Below are 13,263 nucleotides of genomic sequence, written 5' to 3' on the forward strand. Positions count from 1 at the left end.
AGAACTTTCTAGTTCAAAGGGCAAATATGTGGAAGCTCAATTCTTGATTATCCGACTATTCCAAAGCAGAATATATTTTTCAGATCTGTTTTGTCCAGACACCAAAAGCAATTCAGAAAAATAATTTTTAACAAAACAAAGCCCTGTCAGAGTACTCCCTCTGGCCAATTCAGTCCTCCATAAGCCAAAAAAGACATTGGCCTCTCCTAGTCATATTCCCTTGAGATTTCCTGCTTGTGCAGATTTCCCATGTGTGTTGCACGTGTGATCCTAAGTTCCCCTACATGCTGTGATGTGATCATTGTTTCATTTGTTTTGAAAACAGCGAGGAAAATAAGTTACAAGACATACCCCCAGAATCCAGTCATGACACCTCAATACTAGCACCCATCATTCCAACAAAGCTCTCCTAATCATTCAATTACGCTGTCAAGACCCATGTATGTTTGTACAGTAGCAGAGGACCAAACAATACAGAAGACTCATTAATTACAGATCAGATGGTTAGCTTTCCACTTGTGGGATAGCTCCGAGCAATCCTGAATTGCTGAAATACAAAATATCAACGTCTTCCATCACTACGAATCAGACAACCAGATTTTGATACAAACCTTCCCCATCCTTCACCTTTATCAGAAGAGTATTTTCATCTAAACTATAAATTAGCATATAATTGTTTAATATTTCAAAGCAGATAACAGTATACTCACGTAGAGAAATGGGCTGCCGACACTCTCCACACCGGTAATCTTGCCTGTCCAGTCCCACTTCGGGACAGATATTGAGTTCAAATTCAGACTGGTGGCTAATCTTTGATCTTACACAGGATTTGGTGATTTGGTTCAAACACTTACTGTGACACCGGTAGTAACAACCTGTCAACAAGGAAACTAAATGGTTAAAAGTGGTGACGTGCAGCGTCACAGGGATAGATCAATCACAACTTCTCATTGTTTATTGTATTTACTTTCCTGACAATACATTCCTTTCTGGGTAGGAATGCTCTGTATTGGTACATGGACTTTACACTGGACTGCAAGTGTAGAATATGTTGAGTTAGTGTGGCAGGATTTCAAAAAAAATAAAGTACTGAAATCAATTAATTATTTCTTCTCAAATAGATGAAATTACATTACAACTCAATAATATTATTAAAGCATCATCTGCTGGGAATGTCTTTCAGCCCAGTTTGTTACCTTGTACTAATTATCTTTGGTTTGCAGTCGAAAGTAGACCATATTCAGGATGTAAATCAAATGCGACGACATCCCTAGCAGTCATTTAAATCCACTTTAAGGCACAAGCAATAGAGTGATTGTTTTGTTCAGGGAACTTAACTTTACATTTCATGAATAAGTAAGGAATTACCGAGATTTTCATCCAACAGTCTATTATGTCACACTTCAAAGGTTAAAAGTTAACAACTCCTTATTTCATCCATTGAAATATTCCGATGAAATGTATACAAATCAAAAGAACTTCAATTTGCTTCATAACAAAAAAAGTATTAAGTGATAAGAAAACTAAGTAATCAAATCAGTCAATTCTTTTCAAAGCAACCAATCATTGAACAGAAAATATCACTAAATGGACCAAATAATTTCTTTAACCAGCTTTTTTTGAAAGATGTGAGTATATTAACTAGAAACAACACAACCAAAAAAAAAGTTTGAGTATAAAAGTCACTTTCTTTTGGGCCTCCTTATCTCGAGAGACAATGGATACGCGCCTGGAGGTGGTCAGTGGTTTGTGAAGCAGCGCCTGGAGTGGCTATAAAGGCCAATTCTGGAGTGACAGGCTCTTCCACAGGTGCTGCAGAGAAATTTGTTTGTTGGGGCTGTTGCACAGTTGGCTCTCCCCTTGCGCCTCTGTCTTTTTTCCTGCCAACTACTAAGTCTCTTCGACTCGCCACAATTTAGCCCTGTCTTTATGGCTGCCCGCCAGCTCTGGCGAATGCTGGCAACTGACTCCCACGACTTGTGATCAATGTCACACGATTTCATGTCGCGTTTGCAGACGTCTTTATAACGGAGACATGGACGGCCGGTGGGTCTGATACCAGTGGCGAGCTCGCTGTACAATGTGTCTTTGGGGATCCTGCCATCTTCCATGCGGCTCACATGGCCAAGCCATCTCAAGCGCCGCTGACTCAGTAGTGTGTATAAGCTGGGGGTGTTGGCCGCTTCAAGGACTTCTGTGTTGGAGATATAGTCCTGCCACCTGATGCCAAGTATTCTCCGAAGGCAGCGAAGATGGAATGAATTGAGACGTCGCTCTTGGCTGGCATACGTTGTCCAGGCCTCGCTGCCGTAGAGCAAGGTACTGAGGACACAGGCCTGATACACTCGGACTTTTGTGTTCCGTGTCAGTGCGCCATTTTCCCACACTCTCTTGGCCAGTCTGGACATAGCAGTGGAAGCCTTACCCATGCGCTTGTTGATTTCTGCATCTAGAGACAGGTTACTGGTGATAGTTGAGCCTAGGTAGGTGAACTCTTGAACCACTTCCAGAGCGTGGTCGCCAATATTGATGGATGGAGCATTTCTGACATCCTGCCCCATGATGTTCGTTTTCTTGAGGCTGATGGTTAGGCCAAATTCATTGCAGGCAGACGCAAACCTGTCGATGAGACTCTGCAGGCATTCTTCAGTGTGAGATGTTAAAGCAGCATCGTCAGCAAAGAGGAGTTCTCTGATGAGGACTTTCCGTACTTTGGACTTCGCTCTTAGACGGGCAAGGTTGAACAACCTGCCCCCTGATCTTGTGTGGAGGAAAATTCCTTCTTCAGAGGATTTGAACGCATGTGAAAGCAGCAGGAAGAAAATCCCAAAAAGTGTGGGTGCGAGAACACAGCCCTGTTTCACACCACTCAGGATAGGAAAGGGCTCTGATGAGGAGCCACCATGTTGAATTGTGCCTTTCATATTGTCATGGAATGAGGTGATGATACTTAGTAGCTTTGGTGGACATCCGATCTTTTCTAGTAGTCTGAAGAGACCACGTCTGCTGACGAGGTCAAAGGCTTTGGTGAGATCAATGAAAGCAATGTAGAGGGGCATCTGTTGTTCACGGCATTTCTCCTGTATCTGACGAAGGGAGAACAGCATGTCAATAGTCGATCTCTCTGCACGAAAGCCACACTGTGCCTCAGGGTAGACGCGCTCGGCCAGCTTCTGGAGCCTGTTCAGAGCGACTCGAGCAAAGACTTTCCCCACTATGCTGAGCAGGGAGATTCCACGGTAGTTGTTGCAGTCACCGCGGTCACCTTTGTTTTTATAGAGGGTGATGATGTTGGCATCGCGCATGTCCTGGGGTACTGCTCCCTCGTCCCAGCACAGGCATAGCAGTTCATGTAGTGCTGAGAGTATAGCAGGCTTGGCACTCTTGATTATTTCAGGGGTAATGCTGTCCTTCCCAGGGGCTTTTCCGCTGGCTAGGGAATCAATGGCATCACTGAGTTCCGATTTGGTTGGCTGTATGTCCAGCTCATCCATGACTGGTAGAGGCTGGGCTGCATTGAGGGCAGTCTCAGTTACAGCATTCTCCCTGGAGTACAGTTCTAGGTAGTGCTCAACCCAGCGGTCCATCTGTTTGCGTTGGTCAGTGATTATGTCCCCCGATTTAGATTTGAGGGGGGCAATCTTCTTGATGGTTGGCCCAAGAGCTCTCTTCATGCCATCATACATTCCTCTGATGTTTCCGGTGTCTGAGGCCAGCTGAATATGACTGCATAGGTGTTGCCAGTAGTCGTTTGCGCAACGCCTAGCTGTTCTTTGTGCAGTACTTCTGGCTGCTTTAAGTGCTGCGGATGTTAAATCGCTGGGGGCTTTCTTGTAGTTCAAAAGTGCAATGCGCTTAGCGGCTATGACAGGTTCCAGCTCTTCATTATGAGATTGAAACCAGTCTGCATTTCTCTTCGCACTTTTGCCGTAGGTGGTCAAAGCTGACTCATAGATGGCGTCTCTGATGTGGGCCCACTTGGTCTCAGCATCCCCTGTGGGAGTGTTTTGAAGGGCTGTTACAAGTGAATTTAGAAATTTTTGTAACAGCTGTGGGTGAGAAATTCTGCTCGTGTTGATGCGCGGGTGGCCCTTCTGCTTGGAATGATGCAACTTCTTTGGTCTGAGTCTAACCTTGCTGCACACCAGGGAGTGGTCGGTGTCGCAGTCCGCACTGTGGAAGCTGCGTGTGATTTGAACACTGTTTAAGGCGGCTCGCCTTGTGACAATGAGGTCTAGCTGGTGCCAACGACGTGATCTTGGGTGCCTCCATGAAACCCGGTGACAGGGTTTAGTGTGAAAGAACGAGTTGGTGATGCAGAGGTTATGATAGGTACACAACTCAAGCAGTCTCTGCCCGTTCTCATTCATCCTTCCAACGCCATAGCGCCCAAGGCAGGAGGGCCATGAGTCATGGTCGGCCCCAACCCTGGCATTAAAGTCCCCCAGCAGGAATAGGTGTTCGGTGTTGGGGATGCTGCTAATGATGTTATGGAGTTGTTCATAGAACTGGTCTTTAGCTTCAGGTGCGGAGCAGAGTGTTGGAGCATAGATGCTGAGTAGGTGTACTGGACCAGAGGTGGTGAGCAGTCGGATGGACAGTATGCGTTCCGAGCCATTTGAGGGAGGCTCTATCATGCTGAGCAAGGAGTTTCTGATGGCGAAGCCCACTCCATGCTGTCTTGGTTCTTCAGGATCCCTGCCCTGCCAGAAGAAGGTGTAGTCTTGCTCTGCTAGAGAGCCACTCGCGGGGAGGCGAGTCTCCTGAAGTGCTGCAATGTCCACATTGAATCTACTGAGCTCGTTGTTAATGATGGCGGTCTTCCGAGAATCGTTGATTTGTGTAAGGTCTTCCGACAGGCCAGGACACATAGTTCTGACGTTCCAGCTTGCAAAGCGAAGGGCTGGTACCTTCTTTCCTTTTTTCATGTTGTTTGGTGCGGTGTATCAGTCCACCTTTCGGGCAATGACCCTGAGCTCCAAGCACCCATTGAAGCAGGCAGACTGTGGCGGGACAGAACCTTATTGACCGGGGGCTGCCCGGTTTGAGGCGGGCGGTAGCTGTCCAGTGAGGTGCAATGACCTCTCCCACCGACAAAGGCAACCCGTGGCGCCCAGTTTCTACGCCAATTTATCTGGACTTATAACCCGTAACTGCTGCCTTCCGTGTTGTTTTAGTCGCTGTGAGGCAACTATGGAGTGACCTCTCCATGGCGCATGCCTGGGCAAATTTATGGAGGTTGAGAGTTGCCCAGTCGTCAAAACCCCCCTCTCGGCCTTTCTGGTGGGGTCCAAAGGAGTGCAGGACACGACGTTTGGCACCAGTATGGCTGCAGGAACTGCCGGAAACATGCCAAAGGTGACACATGACCGCCTACGGGGTTCCGCTCCGGATTTTCTGTTAGGGGTTACTCCCTTAGCCTTGGTCTCTCCCGAGACGCCCACAAGGCAGTGGGGTTGTTGGGGCCCCTACACAGGTGTAGGATGGTGCCGGTGGGAGGAGGGGATGCAAGGGGGAGGGGTAGAGGGAGGGGGTGGGGGGGGGGTGCAGGGGAAGGGGGTGCGGGGTGAAGATGGTGTGAGGGGGGGGCGGGCTGGGACGGGGTTGTGAGGGGGTGAGCTGAGAGGGTGGAGCAGGGAAGGGGACGGGGGGTAAAGGGGGGGGGGGGGAGGGGGGTGGAATCTGGTGCAGGTAATAAGCCATTTCCTCAGTGCCCACCATCGACGTCCGGAAAGCTCATCCACGTCCTTCGGGAGGTGAAGCATCATTTGGCAGACTTAGAGGTGATTACATTTGCTAAGGGTTTTTTTTTTGCAGTGGTTTAAATAAAGGCATGCAGCATTGCCGACAGTGCGCTGCAGATGCTCTCCAAGCCATCTCCCGCGGGCGCTTTGAAGTTGCGGCCGGGGGGGCCGTTCGTGGATGTTTTGGGTGTTCGGGGCACCTTTTCACAGGACTTCTCTCGGGTCCCGCAGCTCCTTCTTCACCTCAATGGACTTACCGCATGCCGTGGCTGCAGACACTCTGGACTGTGAAGACAGCAGGATCGGAGATTAAAGTATCGAGAGCTGTGCTCGTCAGTTTCATCCGGATCAATTTCATTGAGAAAACAAAGAGCAGGTGTGGCTGGGGGAGGGCAATGGGCCCAGGTAACATACACTAAACTAGCTGTTAACTTTTAGATAGGGCTAAAATGAACTGATTTAAAGAGCCAGGGGAATTTAAACAGTTTAAGAGGGCAGATTGGGGGAGAAAACGTTAGGGATGGGAGCAGATGGCCATGGATAGAGTTGAACAGCAAGGGAGCTTCCAGCCCAGGAGCCATCTTGAACAACATAAAAGTCACTACATCCATGAATATTAGTTAATGGCTAGAAATGCCTTCAAGGAATTTGTCACAAGAAGTCTCAAGTTTCTAAAGCCTGGTGACCCAAATACTGGGGAGAAAGGCCTGTAGGTTTCTACCTGCTGTGGAAAATTATGTACAAGAGATGCATCAGGAGACTGGTGTTTTCAACTCTTTCCCATGACAATACGTAGAGCATACTATAACCCATGTAACAAATTGACAACTTTAAGGCAGTTTTTTTTTTTTCAATTTTTGAAATAGCTACAAACCACTGAATAACAACTCTGAGTTAATGTTTTTTTTGCCATGAGGTTCTTTTTGTATTGCTAAGGCAGCCTGATGTTTATATCAGGACCAGAGGGGTAAGTTATGAGGTGCTTTGATGCTGACTTAGACATTGCAACTCGTCAGCCAGTCGGGCCTGGACCATTGTGAACACGCACCATGCAGTAGTTACACAACACTGAAAAAAACAACTTCTCTCGGCTGCAGTTAAAACTTCTGTTATGAGAGAAAACAAAATCAAGAAAAAGCAGGAAGGCTTTGGGACAGAAGAAAAATAAATACATCTTAAATAGTCAATGACATAAAATTGGTAGCAAGATGAATGTGTCTCAATAACTGGAAATAAGATGCTTGAGGGAGGGAAGAACAAGGCTATTTGCAACTTGAGCAAGTTTGTTAAATTGGTTGGTACAGTGTTACAAATATACCCATAAGACCCATATCTTTCAGTATAAGTAAGATGTGCAATATTTCACCTTGAATTAAGCATGCAACATTGTTATGAGCTGAGGGTTCTGCCTTAGATAGTCTCGCAAACAGCTAGTCACTCCCCTAAGCTGTCTGAGCATCTTGTGCTTAGGAGTGCGAGTGCATTGCCTAACATCTAACTATGAGAGTGTAACAATAGCATTGCTTCATGATCAGAACTGGATATTTGTACCTATACTTCAATTTCTTTGAAAGCAGACAGAGAACACACTTGCTGACATGATGCTACATGCAAATCATCTAAGGTACTTTATTACACAGCACAAAGAGATAGAGAAACCATTCTCACTTAATTCAGTGAGTATCACTTGGCTTTGAGAGATAATACACAATAATTAACAAGCTACACTTCTTCACATCCTTGGATTGTTTTATGTGACTTAAGCTGAATATCCTGAACTAGTCTCCTGCATAGTACTTCGGAGCCTAGCCCAATCCTACCCTTACAATCTAATGTTTGAAGAACTGACTTATTGACCATGTCTCCCCTTTTTAAAAAAAAAATCTTCAATGCATGGTCAGAAAGGGACAGAGATAACAAAGTGAGTGTAACATTAGCTAATTATTAAAATATTCATTCTTCTGTAAGTACATTGACTGGAAACGTCAACTCGGTTCCTTTCTCCACAGATACTGCCTGACCTGCTGAGTCTTTCCATTATTTTGTTTTTAAAATATACTATTTATAGTCCATGGAAAAACAAAGATTGTAACATTTTGCCTACCTATCATGTTACTTCTTAAAAGGAAGAGTGAATATATTTTGTTTAACCCCACCCTCTCACCATCTTCCGCCAATACTTTGTGGAAAAATGGTCAAAACATTGGTCAAATCCAAAACATGACAGACATACAATTTCAGAAATTTTGATTAATTGCAGCATTGAGCAATCCATCATTGATTTTAGGCTGCAATGGAACAGCAGGAAATGTCAAATAGCACTCCAAGTCCTGGCTAACCAGGCACAACACTGCAAGATGCCAACTAATGTTCAACACTGGAATTGGAACTCTCAATGCTTATTGCTAAATGTGATCATAAGGAGAACTACTTCCTAAGTAAATGTGCATGGGTGGTGAGGGAGAAAAGAAAATAGAAAGGTCAAAGATGGAATTTTCCCGGCCCATTGGCGATGGGCAGGAAGGCGAGAGGGCTGGAAAAATGGCAGAGGAAGACGTTGAGCGGGCAGCCAAACATCTTCCTGCCACCATGCCCTATTGCCAGCAGCAGGAAGACATTAACAGCTCAGCCACCCAGCAGGTGGCAAATTGAGCCACTTACATGTGGGCATTTTGGCTGTATCTGCGGCCAGGGGGTGGGAAGACTGCCCAGTGAAACCTGGTGGCCTCCCAGCGGGCTTGGGGAAGGGGAGGGCCTCCTTTAGGGGCACTCCATGGCCATGGAAAGACCTCCCGGCAGCAATGGCCACCCTTGCGGCAACAGTACTGCCAGTGCTTCACAACCCTCCCCACCGATCGCCGGGGCTCCCCCAACCTACCTGATCTCTGAGGGCACCCCGCCATTATTGAGGCTCCTTCTCCCTGCAGCTGCAGACTCAGAAATGACCACCAGTACTGGTGCTGCTGCTGGCCCTGTGATTGCGCCGGCAGCTCTTGGGGCCAGGCCACCATCCTTAATTGGCTGCCACTAGGAATGTTCTGCTCAAGAATCCCACAGCCTGCCAAAGCAGGGTCACCTCCTGCTTTCAGCCTTGGCGGCAGGACTTGTCAGTAAATCAGCAAAATTCAGCCCCAGGTGCCACAAAAGCAAGGAGTGGAAACGTGATGATCTAAATTAAATGGCCATTTCATATTCCAAAGTATACTGCTAAAGGCAATTGTATGTATAAATTACCCAATTGTTGTTTCATTGAAGACACTGAAATTCTCCCAGACCAAGGGTTTCGCCAACTGTCTTCCAATGCAAGCAGCACAAACAGCCAACACCAGTGTCACAAAGGTTACCCATTTTGGATTTGGCTGTACTCTCTGCCCATCTCTACAAACCAACAAAGTGTTTTTTGGCATGGCTGGCTAATACTGCCCTTCCATCACATCAGGGAAGGTCTATGGGCTAGGTTGCAGACATTGTAGTAACACTGCACATGTAAGTGGTAATTCTTTTCACCGGAGAGCCATCACAATTACTGAATCAGAGGGGTCTCACAGGCCGAATTGAACACAAGAAATTTGAATAAGCGACAAATAGCAATATTATATAATCCAGCAATACAAGTTAGCTGCGGAAATATAAAAAGGGTTGCATTTTTAGCAAACAATAGGCTATTTTTCCATAAAGATAAAATGCTGAACAGAAGCAGATAAGGGACACTCACAATAGCATCACTTTACACAGAATGCCAGAAGGTTTTCTCCCAATAGTTAACATTGTATCATAGTCTCAAGGACTTCTGTGAAGTCAGTCTCAGTCCATTCATCCATCAAAAGGGAGGATTGTTATAAAATAACTTTTAGGCCAATGCCAATCCTCTTGCCTGCCAATTTCACGTCATCGTAATGGAGTAATTGGTCACAATGCATCTTAAAGCGGCTGAACATTAATACACATTTATAATCATATTAGAAATTATTTAGAACATATAAAATGTTACCAATTTAAGATAAAATATGCTAGATACTGCAGGTGTCTTTTTTAAAAAAAAATGAAGCCTACAAGGCATTCCAATGTCTTAACTCAACAATAGCTCACTAAGAATTAAATGTTAAACACTAATTTAAATCCAATTTCACAAATTCAGATTCAATGACGTGTAACACTTTTAAATATTAACTTTACAACTATGCTGCCAAACGAAAAAAGAAATTACTAACTTTGTTGGGTCATTGCCTCCTGTTGAATCAGTTTGGTGAACAAACAACCCTTACAAAAATACTACATATATTATATATCCATACCTCATTAGAAATGCATTATTCCAAAGTGGGTTTTCAAAAATAGAGTCAGAGAGATACAGCACTGAAACAGGCCCTTCGGCCCACCGAGTCTGTGCCAACCACCGACCACCCATTTATACTAATCCTACATTAATCCCAAATTCCCTAACACATCCCCACCTTCCCTCAATTCTCCTACCACCTACCTACACTAGTGGCAATTTACAATGGCCAATTTACCGATCAACCTGCAAGTCTTTGGCTGTGGGAGGAAACCGGAGCACCCAGCAGAAACCCACGCGGTCACAGGGAGAACTTGCAAACTCGACACAGGCAGTACCCAGAACCGAACCCGGGTCGCTGGAGCTGTGAGGCTGCGGTGCTAACCGCTGTGTAATGTATGATTTTTTAAAAATTCATTCATAGGATGTTTATTTATATTTAATTGCAAATTTTATTCTAAATAGATCTCAGCAACAGCAAATATGAACTGGGGTAAACATCAAGTATTCACCTGTGCAGGTATACCAGGTTTGAAGCAAGCCCCATATGATAGTGCTGCACTTGTCACAGAACTGTTTGACACTTTTGCTTTTCTCCTTGTAGAATCGATGCTCAAGCAGGATTCGAATATTTGGCTCATCCTCATCAGGGTCCTATAAAGAAAGCCATAAAAAAAAAATTGCTTAAATATCCATTTAACAATGGCCTGTTTACATTAAGCTTATTGCAACATTTCAATTCAATGTGTGCAATCAGAGGTTCTCACTAACTTTGTAACTGATCATATTCTCATGTAGAGACCACACAACAACTTGCATTTATATAGCACCTTCAACATAGTAAAATGGCCGAAGGTGCTTCACAGAAGGAATTATCAAACAGAAGTTGACACCATATCACAAGATAATATTGGGACAGGTGACCAAAAGCTTGGTCAAAGAGATATGTTTTAAAGGAGGATCTTAAAGGAGAAGATAGAGAGGCTGATAGGTTTAAGGGAGTGAATTCCAGAACCTAGGGCCTAAGCATCTGAAGGAACAGCTGCCAAAGGTGCAAGAGACCAGAATTCAAAGCATGCAGAGAGCTGGGAGGGTTGTAGGGCTCTCACCACAGATGCTGCCTGGCCTGCTGAGTATTTCCAACATTTTCTCTGTTTTTTATTTCAGATTTCCAGCATGCACCGTATTTTGCTTTTATATTAGGGATAAATCTATTTTAGATCTAGTATTGTGTAATTAGGCAGGTTTAATTAGTAATCTCATAGTAAACGATTCTCTGGGAAAATGTAATAATACAACTGAATTCCATATTAAGCTTGAAAGTGACATACTCCAGTCCAAAACAACCCAATAGTGGAGGGAGTGAATGTTCAAGGTGGTGGATGGTGTGCCAATCAAGCAGGTTGCTTTGCCCTGGATGATGTAACAAGACTCAAGAAGTTTGACAACTGCACTCATCCAGGCAAGAGGAGAGCATTCCAAAACAGTCCTGACTTGTGCCTTGTAGATGGTGGAAAGCTTTGGGATGTTAGATGATGAGTTATTTGTCGCAGAATTCCCAGTCTCTTAAGTGCTTTTGTAGCCCCAGTTAAGTTTCTGGTCAATGGTGACCCCCAGGATGTTGATGGTGGGGGATGCAGTGACGATAGAGCCATTGAATATCAAGGGGAGGTGGTTAGACACTCTCTTGTTGGAGATAGTCATTGCCTGGCATTTGAGTGCCACAAATGTTACTTGAAATGAATATGTCCTAGGTTGCTGAAAGAAGTTTTGGTAGAAATAGAAGAGACGTTGGTCACAATCTTTCAATACTTGTTAACTGCAGGAACAGTGCCGGAGGACTGGAGAGTTGTGAATGTCATGCCACTATTATCCCATTCCCCTTTCTTAAATCAGGAGACTACAGACAAGTCAGTGTAACATCAATGGCGGGAAGTTATTGGAAACCTTTATTGGGGCAAACTTTCATTTGGAAAGGCATGGGTTAATCAAAGAGAGCCAGCATGGATTAACTAACAAAGTGACTCCTGACAACGCAGAGCATGTGCAGAGTGATCGCGGACGTCAACGTGTGCGAACATTTGCCAGCCTGCCAGTATGAATGCGTGGTGATGTCATGCGCGCAATGACATCCTCACCCCTCAACAGTCATCGCCATTCACCCGAACAAACCCCGCTCCCTCCCATCATCCCTGCTCTATCCCCACAACGCCGCTGCCTTCCTTCAGCTATTTGCCCCCGCCCTCAATGCTTTCTCCCCACCCCACCAGACCGCCACTGCACCCCTTTACTCCCCTGGGCCCATCATTCCCTGCTTCTCGCTTCCCCACCCCGCTCTCCAGCCACTAGCTCCAGGCCTCGCCCCGTCCCCCCTTGCGGCCCGCCTTGCTTCTTTGGACGGCACGGCAGAGAATGATTGAACATGGGAGTGAGTGGCCTAGAGGAGGGAAGCAGGGGGCGAGCAAGCGAGTGGCTGGAGAGCGGGTGGTGGTGGGGGAACGAAGTGAGAAGCAGAGTATGAACAGCCGAGGGAAAGGGGGGGGGGGGGGGGGAGTGGTTAAGGGAAGACAGCGAGGAGCCAGTTGCGAGAAGATGGGCGCAGGAGGGAGGGGGACTGTTGGGAGTGGGATGGAGGTGGCAATGGCAGTCACTGAGGGGTTATTTGGGTTGAATTCGGTTTTTTTTTTTGAGAGAAATTGAGCAGCGCCATCTTTAATCCTGGCAGCTGTCAGAGACATTGCAGTGACATTTCAGTAGAAGAGGCTGCATTTGCGCATGTGCTAGTACTGTGCCACCTAGTGGTTGTGTTGTCAGGAAACACAGCCCAAATAAAAATCACTGGTTAGGCCTCAGTGCAGTATTGTGGACAATTCTGGGTACCACACTTCAGAAAAGATGTAAAGACCTTAGAAAGGGTACAGAGGATATTACCAGGGATGAGGAATCTCAGTTGAGAAGGGGTCGGAAAGGTTAGGACTACATTCCTTGCAAATTAGAAGGTTAAGAGGTGACCTAATAGAGGTTTTGATACAATAGACAGAGAAAAACTATTCCCTCTGACAAGTGGGTCAATAACCAGAGGTGATCTAAAATCACTGGTAAAAGACCTAGAGGAGAGATGAGAAACATTTTCATTCAGAGTTGTCGCGATCTGGAATGCTCTACCTGAAAAAGCGTGAAGGAAGCGGATTCCATAAATAATTTTCAAAGGTTGTTCGGACAGGTACTTGATGAGGAACTTGA

At 45.5% G+C, this 13,263-nt stretch overlaps 1 protein-coding gene across 2 annotated transcripts in view; it reads right to left on the bottom strand.

Moving 5' to 3' along the window:
* def8 (differentially expressed in FDCP 8 homolog) overlaps nt 1–13,263 on the bottom strand; it is a 53,604-nt gene that overhangs the window by 18,289 nt on the left and 22,052 nt on the right. For both annotated transcript variants that reach the window (XM_068049253.1, XM_068049252.1), the window contains exons 5-6: nt 10,533–10,674; nt 711–875 (exon numbers count right to left, since the gene is read on the bottom strand). In XM_068049253.1, coding sequence (XP_067905354.1) covers nt 711–875; nt 10,533–10,674 — 307 coding nt within the window. The remainder of the gene's footprint in view (nt 1–710; nt 876–10,532; nt 10,675–13,263) is intronic.

The sequence above is a fragment of the Heterodontus francisci genome, chromosome 17, assembly GCF_036365525.1.
Source record: "Heterodontus francisci isolate sHetFra1 chromosome 17, sHetFra1.hap1, whole genome shotgun sequence".
Lineage (NCBI taxonomy): Eukaryota > Metazoa > Chordata > Chondrichthyes > Heterodontiformes > Heterodontidae > Heterodontus > Heterodontus francisci.